Source organism: Plecotus auritus (genome assembly GCF_963455305.1).
Source record: "Plecotus auritus genome assembly, chromosome: 8".
NCBI lineage: Eukaryota > Metazoa > Chordata > Mammalia > Chiroptera > Vespertilionidae > Plecotus > Plecotus auritus.
Genome location: NC_137782.1, coordinates 173,042,311 through 173,055,776, shown reverse-complemented (window position 1 = coordinate 173,055,776; position 13,466 = coordinate 173,042,311). Strand labels below are relative to the sequence as shown.

Below are 13,466 nucleotides of genomic sequence, written 5' to 3'. Positions count from 1 at the left end.
TAGTAAAACTGTGTCTCAAACAATTAACTTACTTTCGAAGTTCAGCATTCTGTTTTTCCAAGTTCATTTTCATTTCCATGAGATGATTATTCTCTTGTTTTAACTGCTTTTCTGACATTCTTAGTGTGTTAACTTGCTGTGTTTGCATCTTCAAGTCGTTTTGTGTGAGGCAGCGCTTTTGAGTTTCCTGCTCTATTTTTAATGTCAAGTTTCTAACCTAAAAAGATAAATTGTGTACTTGGTATGTAAGTAAATTATTTTGATTTTTCTTATCAATGAAGTCTGCAGTCTATATGATGATGCAAAACAGATTTTTTTTGCCTCAGGAAGTGAATTCATTTCACAGTAAAATACTTTTGTATTTTTGATAATGTTTTAAAAAATAAAATATGGCTTTTACATTAAAAATAACTTTACAGTTTTTAAAATTATGATTTGTTTAGTATATTATCCAAATTCAGTAAAATTTAAAGGTTATAAAATGTTATTTTATAAGAAAAAAATTTACATCATGAAATCATTGTTCCCTTACAAATAAACCTAGTTTACTACTAATCCATTAAATAACATATTATTTATTAGAAACATACTCACATCCTCACTGAGCACATCTTTCTGTCTAAGGAGTTCATTTGTTTTCTGCTGTGACTGTTTGAGGTCACAGTCTAACATAGAGCATTTTTTCTCAGCTTCCAGCAACAGGTTCTCCACTTTCTGTTTTAAAGTCCTTTCCTCTGAGAGCTTTTTTTCCATTTCTATGGCCACCAAATAAACATAACCATGAATGTATAAACAAAGAAGCATATCAAATACATGATGCAGTGCTAACAAAAATTACAGTAAATGATGCTCCTTAAAAATATTTTTAAATCCCAAGTTTAATATTTTCATCACTCCTGTTAATGTATTTGAAATGTCAACAATTTCATGCTTGAAAATTAGGTATTTCATTGACTGGGTATAAAAATTTACCACACTCTGCAATATTATATGCGTTCTAATGGAAATAAAATAATTCTACCTTTATTTGTGGTTCTAAAGATACTTATATCTTTTAGCCCTGGTTGGGTGGCTTGGTTGGTTGGAGTGTTGTCCCCTATACCAAAAGGTTGCAGGTTTGATTCCCGGTCAGGGCGCATACTTAGGAGGGCATATACTTAGGGGGGCACATTCTTAGGTTTCTTTCAGGGTTCCATCCCCAGTTGGGGCACTCAATGTTTTTCTCTTGAGAACATGTTTCTGTTTCTCTCTCTCTCTCTCTCTCTCTCTCTCTCTCTCTCTCTCTCTCTCTCTCTCTCTCTTCCTCTATAAAAATAAATAAAAATCAATAAACATCCTCAGGTGAGGATTAAAAAAAGATACTTATACCTTTTAAATAAAGATTTTTTCCCTGCTATTCTGTGCCCCTCAGTGTTACTTGTCTTATCTTCAAACACTGAGGTAGATTCTATGACCTCTATGGCTCTTTCCACATTAGCATATTACCAGGCAGAGGATAAAAACTATGTTTTAGGGTGGTGGTCAAGGACAGGGCTCTGGAACCAAACTCCTGGAGTTTAAACCCTGGCCCTGACACCTTCTAATTATTTGACTGGTCAAGTTAATTAACCTCTTTGAGGCTCACTTTCCTTATGTCTAGAATGGTGATAATACCTACCCACATAGAGGCATTATACAGATTTTTAGTTAATATATGTATGGCACTTAAATGCTGCCTGAAGTATGGCAAATACTTAATAAGTGCTCACTATTTAAAAAGAGTTTCTAATGACTTAAGGAAATGTTCATAATATTTTTAAAAGAAAAAAGCAAAACTATAAAAAATGGAGAGAATAGAAAAGTATAACATTACTAGGACTACGATTAATCATTACTTACTTTTTTATACTTTCCTGTATTTTCTAAATGACTTACCACAGCAATTGTTTTATTAACAAACTAGAGGCCTGGTGCACGGATTCATGCACCAGTGGGGTCCCTCGGCGTGGCCTGCGGGGATTGGGCCGAAACAGGCAGTCCAACCCTGCCTGCCGCTCCTGCTCATCCTGGCACTGCTGCGCCTGCTGCGGGCTTGCACCCAGTCAGTCCCGATCTGGGGAGGCTTGCGCTGCCACAGCGGCACTCGCCAGCAGTGAGCACTGTGTCTGGCGCCTGTCAGTCAGCTGAGCTGCGCAGCCGCTGTGGGAGTGCACTGACCACCAGGGTCCAGCTCCTGTGTTGAGTATCTGCCCCCTGCTGGTTGGTGCACATCATGGTGACCGGTCAACTGGTCACTTAGGCTTTTATATATACAGATTTGTTAATGTGAAAAGCCTTTTTCAACCTCAAAGTATACAGTAGGCAAAGTTTTTATCTAATCAAGTGATTCCCTATTAAATGTAAGTTATTATAGTTAAAGGATTACCTTTTAATATTCTGATTAGAAAATCTGTTCAAATCCAACTAGGTTCCTCGGCTCCTTCATATCTAATGCTCAACATCTAATTATCATTTACTACAAAGTTATGTTAAGTAAAAATTAAACCTATGAATGCTTAGTTTTTAATGAACTGTCTTCAGAAGTGTGGAAACTGAAACTGTTCTTCACAAGCTATTAACTGCTAGCATTTCTAAGCACTTCCCATGTATCACTGAACTTGGTTTTCACAACAACCGAACACTTTAATTACCTCTTTGTAGGAAACAAGGCACAGAAACTTAAGTAACCAGAAAAGGTCACACAGCTAGTAATTCCCTGATGGAGAAGTCAATGGAGGCAATGGTCTGCAGTGGGAAGACCCAGGCTTAGACCTTGAGTACCACCTGTAACACTAAAGTTTTGCGCACTCCTTCACACACTAACGTCATCATGCATCTTATGTTAGTGTTATAACAAGGAGTTTGAAAAAAATGGCAGTTATTATTATACCGAATTTCTTTTCATCAGTTCAGAGAATAACCTATGAATGAATATACACGTTTTAAAAAGACAATCACCCCAATGTAGGCAGAGAAAATAGAAAAGGCATAAGTGATACGTGGATTTGTTGAGGTGATGAAAAGGTAGATTCGCTACCTTGTTTTGGGTGATAGTCACACGTGTGCACTACAAATGTGAAAAATGTTTGCATTTTATTGCATCAAACTATACTCCAAAAGAAATTCCAATCTGTCTTCTAGGCCACAGACAGCAAAACAGCCATTTCATCTTTTATCATCCAGAACTATGCCTTAAAGTAATATTAACCAAAAAATCTCCACCGTGAATACATTAAATAATTAAAAGCCTATTTTTTGCTAAGTTATTCATCAATGTTATATTTCAATATGAAATAAAGTTTCTATTAAGAGTTTTATAAATCTTTCATAAGAATATTGATTTCCTTTGGAATTATAAATCCATCATAATTATAAACACAGTTTGGAAAACAAATAATTAGCCTAAAACAATTCCAAGATACAGGCTAGTTTATGAAAAAGTTAATTTTGTTAATCTTACCCTATATTCATTAGTATTATAAGGTTTTTACCAAATCTAACTAATATCTTCATCTGCCAGAGCTCAAAATACTTAGTGAGCTTCTAATGTAGTTAGCTCAGCTATTATTTTAAAATCTTTATCTTGAAGAAAGTGGCAAGAAACATAAGCTGATAAAGTGTTAAACTAAGTATTAAAAAAAAAAAAGCACCCCTCCCCCTGCCCCCTAAATCTGAGAACTTCACATTCTGCATGCCTGTCACTATCAATATCATGAAAATAGTAATTTCTCTTTGATCTATTTTTGGGGGGCCTTCCTGTCTTAGAAATTATTGCTAAAGGGAAAGGTGGAGTTATATATGTAAAACTTCCCTAATAGTGTTTCTCCTCCAGTATTTGGCAATAAAATATAAACAAATATTTTCAAAACCAAAGAATTGAATACAGAATCAATCCTTAGTAAGATAATGCTAGAAAACCCTCTTATAAAAATGCATACCTTTCATAGCTTCTGATTTAGCTTCTTCAATCGATTCATAAATCTTATTTTTATCTGCCAGCCGTGCTTTTGTAGTTTTATGCTCAGCTTCTTCTTGTTCTAAGCTCTGCTGTATAACTTTTAGTTGATATGTCATATCTATCTCCATATTGTTCTTTTCCTATTAAAGATGAAAATGGCAGCTATCAACAAATAGACTGTTGACAATTTCAAAAGCTTACAAAGGATTTTTAAAAAGACTTACCAAGAATGTCCAATATCTCCCCTTTTCTATTCATTAAAATTGCTTGTATAAGTAATCTATGTAACTCTACCAGTTCTCTTCCCACTATATTCACCTCCCACACCTCCACTCTACTATTCTGAAATCTATATTGAGATGGTTTGATCTCAATAAAGTGACCAATGATATTTTCAATATCAAATTCAACAGACACTTTCTAGTCTTTACCTCATTGAAATCACTGTTGCCCTTGAAACTATTTCCTTGGCCTACCTGACACTGAGTTCACTTGGTTCTCCCATCCTGCTCTCATTGTTCTGTTGCTTGTGAAGTTTACTCCCCAGCTGCTGCTTAAACATCGGTGTTTTCTGAGGCAGTGTTCTTTAGCCAATGCTTGTCCTCTTCCTATATTATTGTATCTTAAACTTTTAAAACTTATCAAATGTTTCCTTTTGCTCTATCTTAAAAAAATCTCAGGATCCTCTACCATTCACACTTATCTTCAACATATAGGAGACATGTTTTAAGTTGAGAATCTTTAATAACAGAAATCAGTTAATTTTCTATATATCCTCAAAAGATTTCCTAATAGTTGGTATCATAAATATAGATATTTTCTATAGTTGGTATCATAAATATAGATATTTCTTTTGTGTTTTAAGTAAAATATTTAATGCTGAAATGATTTTTTCAAACTAATAATTCACAAGTCTCTGTCCTGAAAAACCAGTTCCAAACAAATTCTTCCCAGATGGGCTCTTCCATTTGCATGATTTTAGCTACTTCTATACAGATGACTTACAAATAATTCTAGCTTCAATTACCATAACTTACTGCTTTGTAGATATCCTAATTTGGCTGTTTCACAGGCCCTTCATACTTAGGACTAAACTGATGTATCATTGTTTCCTCTAAAAGAGCTATTTTTCCTTTCTTTAAAATTAATTAATGGCACCATTCTGTATTTTTTCACAAAGTAGGAACCTGAACTCATCCTTGAGTACTTACTACTCACATGCCACATCTAACCAAGTACTAATTGCTGCCAAATACTCCTTTTCTAACTGTTTCTCAGATTCATCTCTAGTTCCCATCCTTTTAACCACTGCACTAGGTGAGTCTCCATTATCTGAATACTGAGAGTCTGACTTGTCTTATCCTCCTCAAATCTGTTCTCATCCTGATATACAGTGATCTACCAACTTAAAAGTTCTTCAGTGGCGCCCTAGCCGGTTTGGCTCAGTGGATAGAGCGTGGGCCTGCGGACCGAAGGATCCCAGGTTCGATTCCGATGAGGGGCATATGCCTGGGTTGCGGGCTTGATCCCCAGTGGGGGTGTGCAGGAGGCAGCCAATCAATGATTCTCTTCATCATTGATGTTTCTCTTTCTCCCTCTCCCTTCCTCTCTGAAATCAATTAAAAACAAACAAACAAACAAACAAACAAACAAACAAAAAAACGATCTTCAGTGGCCAGTCCATTACTTAAAGAAACTAAGTTTTTTAACAGGATATTCAAAATCTTGCATGATCTAGCTCAGTGGTCGGCAAACTGCGGCTCGCGAGCCACATGAGGCTCTTTGGCCCCTTGAGTGTGGCTCTTCCACAAAATACCACGGCCTGGGCGAGTCTATTTTGAAGAGGTGGCGTTAGAAGAAGCTTAAGTTTAAAACATTTGGCTCTCAAAAGAAATTTCAATTGTTGTACTGTTGATAGTTGGCTCGGTTAACTAATGAGTTTGCCGACCACTGCTCTAGCTCATGCCTACCTCTGTAGCCTCACTCTAGCCACTGAATTCTCACTCTTATAGGAGGACTGTATTGGCCTGCCATTTTTTAAAAATTTCATTGGGCACAACCACACCCATTCCTTTACCTACTGCAGCGAAACTGGGTAGTTACAACAGAGCCACTGAAGCCTACGAAGCCCACAATATTTACTCTTTCCCTTCGCAGACTGAAGTTCGTTGCCCCTGCTCTATACTCCAGAAATACCGAACAGCTTGTACTGAAATAAACAGACTACCTTTCTTATTTTTCACCCTCTGTGCCTTGCTCATGCTTTCCTCCCCAACTCACAATGTGCCCTGCCAACCAACCCTGCCGTCGGATCAGGAATTCATCCTGTGCACCTGCTCTGTCCCTTGTCCATACTGCTACCATTCTACTTACCACACTGCCTTACAGCTCTCTGTGAGTTACTATTACTTCAGAAATTACCCATTAGACTGTACAATTGTTAAAGGTACAAACTGCATCCTGATATTTCTACCACATACAACACACTAAGTACTTAAAACGAATAAGTAGAATAAAATATTAACTGCACAGAGCCTAGAAATTATCCCTAGCTTATAGGATTTTTAAAGAAAAACTTCTGAATGTCAAAAGTCGTAACTATGTATAATTTTTAAGACATGTTGTAAGTGAAAATAAGAGTTTTCCTTGGACCCCTAGAGAGAAGCATCCTCATTATACACACTCCAGGAGAGTGCCTCCCTCCTAAGCATCTAACATACTAACAGCTGCTTATGTGGGGCTATGGCGAGCCTTAGGAAATACATATCCTGCCCGGCCAGTGTGGCTCAGTTGATTAGAGTTGTCCCATGCACCAAAAGGCTGCGGGCTCAATTCCAAGTCAGGGCACATACCCAGGTTGGGTTCAATCCCCCATTGGGATGCGTCCTGGAGGCAACCGACCGATGCATCTCTGTCACATCGATGTTTCTCTCTCTCTCTCATCCTCCCTCTCTAAAATCGATGGAAACATGCCGTCAGGTGAGGATTAAAGTATATATATATATGTATATCCCTAGTCTACACAACCAAGTCTAAATATAAGCATCCATAAGTATGGAGAAATAAATGGTTTCTCTTGTTTTAGAATAAGTTTTCCAATCTGAAACCCTTACACAAATATAAAGATTAATGTGTTTTACCTTTTCCAAATCAGTGAATCTCTCCTGAAGTTGTCTCTTCTCCATCTCAGCTTTTGTTAATAAGATTTTGCCGTTCTTTACATCTTCTTCTAGGCCAGATATTCTACCTAATATTTGCAACATTTAAAAAAACAATAAATCCACAAAGTGCATATGTGTATATAAATGTTAAGAGTAAAAAACTTGGATGTCACCTCAAACTTCGAAGTTGGTATTTATGAGAAGTTGTATAATTGCTGGTATAGTTGATATAGTTGAGGTATTGCTTTATAGTTAATGTAACTGGAACCCAATCTACTACCTTGGGAGGCAGCCTGATACTTAAAATACTTCAAACTATTTGAAAGTAAATCTTTCGCTCACAAAATTTCATATTAATGAATTTCTAATACTCTAACTTTACATATTCAAAAATGTGCTACTCCAGTACATTATCCATCATCTAAAGTTATTTCCAAAATATAAATCATTAAGATGAATTCAAGTGCAATATCTACGTTAATACCTTGTAAATCATTAATTATCTCTGATCCATGGGTTCGGTCCCTCCTTTCAGATTCTAGAACCGACTGGAGATTGATAAATTCCTTCTCGAGTTTTAACTTGGCAGTCTCCAACAGGCAGTTTTTATCTTGTAGGTCTCTGTTGTTAGATTCCAGCTGCTGAATCTGTTTTGAACTTTCTGCCTGGCTTTTTCTTAACCGGGCTGCAGTATCAGATTCTGTTCGCAGCAAAGCATTGGTTTCATCCAGCTGTTATCCCATTCAAATCAAACAACAAAAAACAAACAAACATAGGTGTAGATGATAAAAATACCTCAATTTCTTACCCCATTACAAAGTATTTAAAATAAATAAATACCTAAAAATACTTCCTAATGATTTCACTTTAAAATTAGAGGTAAAATCCTCTTGGAACACTGACAATTAAAACTGTTAATGGGAAGTCATAAATAAAATTCAATATCCTTATTACAAACTGAGATCAACTTACTTGTCTCTGGAGCTGATTCACTTTCTCGGTGGATATTTGAGAGTTATGATTTCTTTTTTTCAAATCTTCAAGTTGATCTTTTAAACTGTTAACTATGATAAAAAGCATTTCAATGGTAAGAGTCAACACAACACACACATACACACACACTTAATTTTTTTCTTGGTATTTAATATTCTATACCACAAACCATCATTTTCCAAATTTCGTTTCTTGTCTGCTTCATGATCAGCTTTCCGCTGATATTCTGCATTTTTGTGCTGAAGAAGCGCCTTTTCTCTTTCTAATTGTCTTAATGAAGATTCCACATTTTTCCTTAAGGTAATCTGAAATAGTGCTTTAAGTTATTATCAGAAAAAAGCATGTATAAAAATTTTAATAAAACAAAAACTATTTCAATTATTTCAAGCAGATAAGAAAACATAAATAAAAGCTGTACGGCTATATAATTAAAACTACAATAATGTTTTCCATATTTTAAAAATAGCACACTACTCTTAACACTGTGTTTTGTTTCCTATTGAAAGTCAAACTTTCGATAACATTCTGTCACCACTGAACCATTTTTACGTGATAAAAGCATGAGTCAAAAATGTTATGAATAAAAATTTAAAAAAAGAAACAATGGTCACTTTCTGTTTTTAAACCATGTCATTAATACAAATGCAATTTTTCTTACTTTAAATATCTACACATACTAAATTAACTCAAATTTTGCAAAAATACAACAAAAATGAAACTTATTACCATGATTATCCTGTAATTTTAGTCCTACCCACCCATGCTACAGGTAGATTTTATTATAAACCAAGATGTATATTAATATGGTACCAAGAACACTAGGGATCAAAACTTTTTATTAAAAAAAAATGTTAATAAAAGTGTAGAGCAACTTTACCTCTTCTTCTAGCTCCTTTGCTACTTTCTCTAGGCGAGTATTAACAGATCTAAAGAATTTCAAAAGAAAAAGTAAATAAAATAACTCCTAATTTACAATAAAATAATTTACTATAAATTTAAAAATAATCATATAATTACATTTTTAGTAATATGTTTAAACTTAAATTTTAGAATATACTATTCAATTATCTACAAAATATACCTGCACTTCTGCTCTATTTCCTCTTTTGCTTGTATCTCAGTGCTAAGGTGTTCTTCTAATGTGTATAGTTTTTTCTGAATCTGTCAGAAAAGAAAAAAATTATAATTATAAAATTTGGTCACACTTCAAAGATGAGAGGCTTAAAGAAAACAATGATCAGCTTCTCTTTTCTTTTATCTTAATATAATCTCCTCTATAGTGGTACCATATTTATACCTTCTAATGTGGCTTTTATTGACAGGGGGAAATCCCCATCTCTTGCTTTCTGTCTAGGACAGTATACATATATGTACAACCACACTATGTAAACTTGCGAATAAAAAGCTTCTGAAACAAGTTTCTCATTCATTAGGAATAAAGGATAGCCTCCACTGTTCTTCTGCAGATTGTTTATATAAAAATACTGTTGCCATTTGTGCTTATAAAAGGTCTATATATAAAACAAATATTCAGAAAATTTGAGCATGCTCAAATATACTGGTATTCTTAAAAATAAGAATATAAGCTCTTCTTTATATCTTTCTACACAGTGCTGGGCACCATACTATAAAGAGTTGTAATCAATAACTTTACTGAGTAAATGACAATAATGACATCTTGTCATTCTTTTTAAAAATATATATTTTTTTATTTCAGAGGAAGGAAGAGGGAGAGGTAGAAACATCAATGATGAGAGAGAATCACTGATCGGCTGCCTCCTGCACGCGCCCTATTAGGGATCGAGCCCGCAACCCAGGCATATGCCACAACCTGGAATGAACCGTGATCTCCTGGTTCACAGGTTGACAATGAACCACCAAGCCACATGGGCCGGGCCATCTTGTCATTCTTTAAATCTTTCTAGGCCACATCTGTCAGTCTGTAAGCAAACTAAAGTTACAGAAAGTATTAAATAATCCACTTTTGGAGCATTATTACTTTTATAAAGGCTTTAACTTTTGAGTTCCTTTCTTGCCTTAGGAACAGAGGCAGGCACTTGACAAATGTGGTTTCACTAATCCTAACAAAAGCCCTAAAAAGATGGTAGTATTATATCTACTCAATAAAGAAACTAAAATCCAAAAAAGATGAATAACTGGGCCAAGACAACATAGCTAATAAGTGGCAGTACAAAAAACTCAACCTAAGTCTTTGAGATTCCAAGGCCAATATTCTTTCCACTATTCTTTCTAGTGATTATGTTCTCCACAGTTTTTAAAATATTGTATATACCTTACACAAAACTATATTTTTCCCCTAATAAGAATATATAGGCCAATGAACTAGTCAAATGTAATTACTATTGCATTAATATAATTTTTTAAAAAATATATTTTATTGATTTTTTACAGAGAGGAAGGGAGAGGGATAGAGAGTTAGAAACATCGATGAGAGAGAAACATCGATCAGCTGCCTCCTGCACACCCCCCACTGAGGATGTGCCCGCAACCAAGGTACATGCCCTTGACCGGAATCGAACCCGGGACCCTTCAGTCCGCAGGCCGACGCTCTATCCACTGAGCCAAACCGGTTAGGGCCATTAATATAATTTGATCACACTAGTTGTCACATGCTAATCAGAAGTTCTTGCTGCGAATTATACGCCTTTGATAAATGAAATCATAAAAATAAATAATACACATTTTAAATGACAGATCCATAGGAGCAATAATAAAAGGGATACTTGGTAGAAAAAAAGTGGAGAACGCCGTCTTGGGAGATGCAGTGTTCCAAACGCTAAGTGGAATAAGGCTATATCAAACTCTGCTAGAGTAATGAGTCTGTTGTCTCAGGTTTTCAAGATATATGACATCAACATACCTCTTGACTTTCCTATATAAAACAAAGAAAAAAAACACAGAAAGTATTAAAATGCTTGTTTTGCTTTATAAAATTCCTAAAACACAAATTGTACCAAAATAATCCAAACAAATTTTTTAGATTTTGTAAGTTTTCAAGAGAAAAATGGTTAGCCTCACAAAATACAATAACAGTTTGATAAAATTATCTTTTATATGAATTTATTGCTAAATACTCAAAATTTGAATCTCTCCACTATTTCTGTACTCTTACAATTTATTTTCTGTACTTTTATAGAAGATTATAAAATTTCGTAACTGGTATTATCTAGCTGTTCATTAACCTACTGTCACTTTTGGTATTAAAACTAAGCCTGAAGCCATGTATAATTCATCGTTTTACTAGCCATTGTATCTTACACAATGATGTTTATCAAAGAAATGAATTAGTTCAATGTTATGCTGAACTATATTGCAACAAGGAATACCATCTAATGATTCAAAAAGTATCATCAAAGAAACTTTTAAAAATGCATGGACATTACTAAAATATTTGGACATGTGATTAAAATAGAGAAAGTAAAAATTTATACATACTTCATTTTTCCTTGATTGTATTGAATCATTTTCTCTACAAGATGGAAAGTCACTTAATAACCTAAAAGAAAAGGCAGGAAAATAAATTACTTTACATGTCATTTTAATCAATTTTCTAATACCAACTTCTTCTCAGAATTAAATTATAATCACAAAGATCTCTGTCTTTCCACTTCAATTTATTTTAAATGAAGCAACATTTTCCCCTCCGGATATTTAGACAGTTTCAATCATTTAAAATGATAAACTTTTCTTGCTTCTCACTCTTTTCAGATATTCTGTTATTTAACACTGTTGAGATTGGAGTCTCTAAAAGAAACTATACTTTCTTCCTCGTCATCTCAAGTTCTGTAACTATTTTATTCTTTTCTAGAAAGAGACATCTGTCCTCCTTTTCAAAGATAACATCTCTTGATCTCCAGGGCTTAACACATAAAATGATCACTTTTGCCCTAACCGGTTTGGTTCAGTGGATAGAGCGTCGGCCTGCGGACTGAAGGGTCCCAGGTTCGATTCCAGTCAAGGGCATGTACCTTGGTTGCGGGCACATCCCCAGTAGGGGGTGTGCAGGAGGCAGCTGATTGATATTTCTCTCTCATCGATGTTTCTAACTATCTATCCCTCTCCCTTCCTCTCTGTAAAAAATCAATAAAATATATTTAAAAAAAAAAATAAAAAATAAAATGATCACTTTTATCAATCTCTCTCTTAATTGGGTCCTTCCTCACTGCCTACAAACATTCGTGGGAGTCTCCTGGCACTGATACCTTCATTTTAGTCAGCATTACGATAGTTTTGAGAACACTACTGGTAACGGTGACCAATTCTTCCTGGTTTGCCTGGATTTTATAAGTTTTGAAGAGAAAAATGTTTTAGGATGAAAGTCCCACACCACATTCTAGGAAATTACTTATTCCTGGGCAAATCATGATGGTTGGTCACCCTCATCATTATACATGGAAGGACCAAAGAGTTTCTCCAATGTCTTTAATGCTTCACTCAACTATTTAACACTTCAGTGGCTCCTCACTGCCTATCCTATCTAATCCTATCTAATAAAAGAGTAATATGCACATTGACCATCATTCCAACGCACAAGATGGCTGCCCCCATGTGGTCAAAGATGGCTGCCCCCATGTGGACACAAGATGGCCACCACAAGATGGTCGGCAGGGGATGGCAGTTGGGAGGGACCAGGCCTGCAAGGGAGGGCAGTTGTGGGCGATCAGGCCAGCAGGGGAGGGGAGCTGGGAGGGACCAGGCCTGCAAGGGAGGGCAGTTGGGGGCGATCAAGCCTGCAGGGGAGGACAGTTAGGGATGACCAGGCCGGCAGAGGAGGGAAGTTGGGGGCGACTGGGCCTGCAGGGAAGGGTAGTTGGGGGGGACCCAGGCCTGCAGGGGAGAGCAGTTGAGGGGGACCAGGCCTGCAGGGGAGGGCAGTTAGGGGTGACCAGGCCTGCAGGGGAGGGCAGTTAGGGGCAAACAGGCTGGCAGGGGAGTAGTTAGGGGCAATCAGGAAGGCAGGCAGGTGAGCAGTTGGGAGCCAGCAGTCCTGGATTGGAGAGGGTGCAGGCTGGGCTGAGGGACACCCCGCCGTGCACGAATTTCGTGCACTGGACCTCTAGTAAAGTCAAAAGTCTCTTAGCACACAACAATCATCTATTGCATTACTCTTCCCCTAAACTCCAACTTCAATCTATTTTCTAATCTTACCCTCGCAAAAATCACTTCAGTCAACCAACATGTACTGAATGACCTTTGCCAGGCGGATTTGGCCAAGAAAACCACAGTTTTATCAAGTCCTCCAAATGATCATAAGCCAGTAATATATACCTATGTTTGAGCCCCAATGGATTACATTACTCTCCATGTATGCTTAC

At 36.2% G+C, this 13,466-nt stretch overlaps 1 protein-coding gene across 1 annotated transcript in view; it reads right to left on the bottom strand.

The window, feature by feature from the left end:
* ROCK2 (Rho associated coiled-coil containing protein kinase 2) overlaps positions 1–13,466 on the bottom strand; it is an 85,153-nt gene that overhangs the window by 20,827 nt on the left and 50,860 nt on the right. The window contains exons 10-20 of the mRNA XM_080685266.1: positions 11,587–11,647; positions 11,012–11,023; positions 9,212–9,291; positions 9,008–9,056; positions 8,300–8,435; positions 8,110–8,201; positions 7,622–7,868; positions 7,117–7,223; positions 3,957–4,116; positions 595–755; positions 33–217 (exon numbers count right to left, since the gene is read on the bottom strand). Of these exons, the coding sequence (XP_080541392.1) occupies positions 33–217; positions 595–755; positions 3,957–4,116; positions 7,117–7,223; positions 7,622–7,868; positions 8,110–8,201; positions 8,300–8,435; positions 9,008–9,056; positions 9,212–9,291; positions 11,012–11,023; positions 11,587–11,647 (1,290 nt within the window). The remainder of the gene's footprint in view (positions 1–32; positions 218–594; positions 756–3,956; positions 4,117–7,116; positions 7,224–7,621; positions 7,869–8,109; positions 8,202–8,299; positions 8,436–9,007; positions 9,057–9,211; positions 9,292–11,011; positions 11,024–11,586; positions 11,648–13,466) is intronic.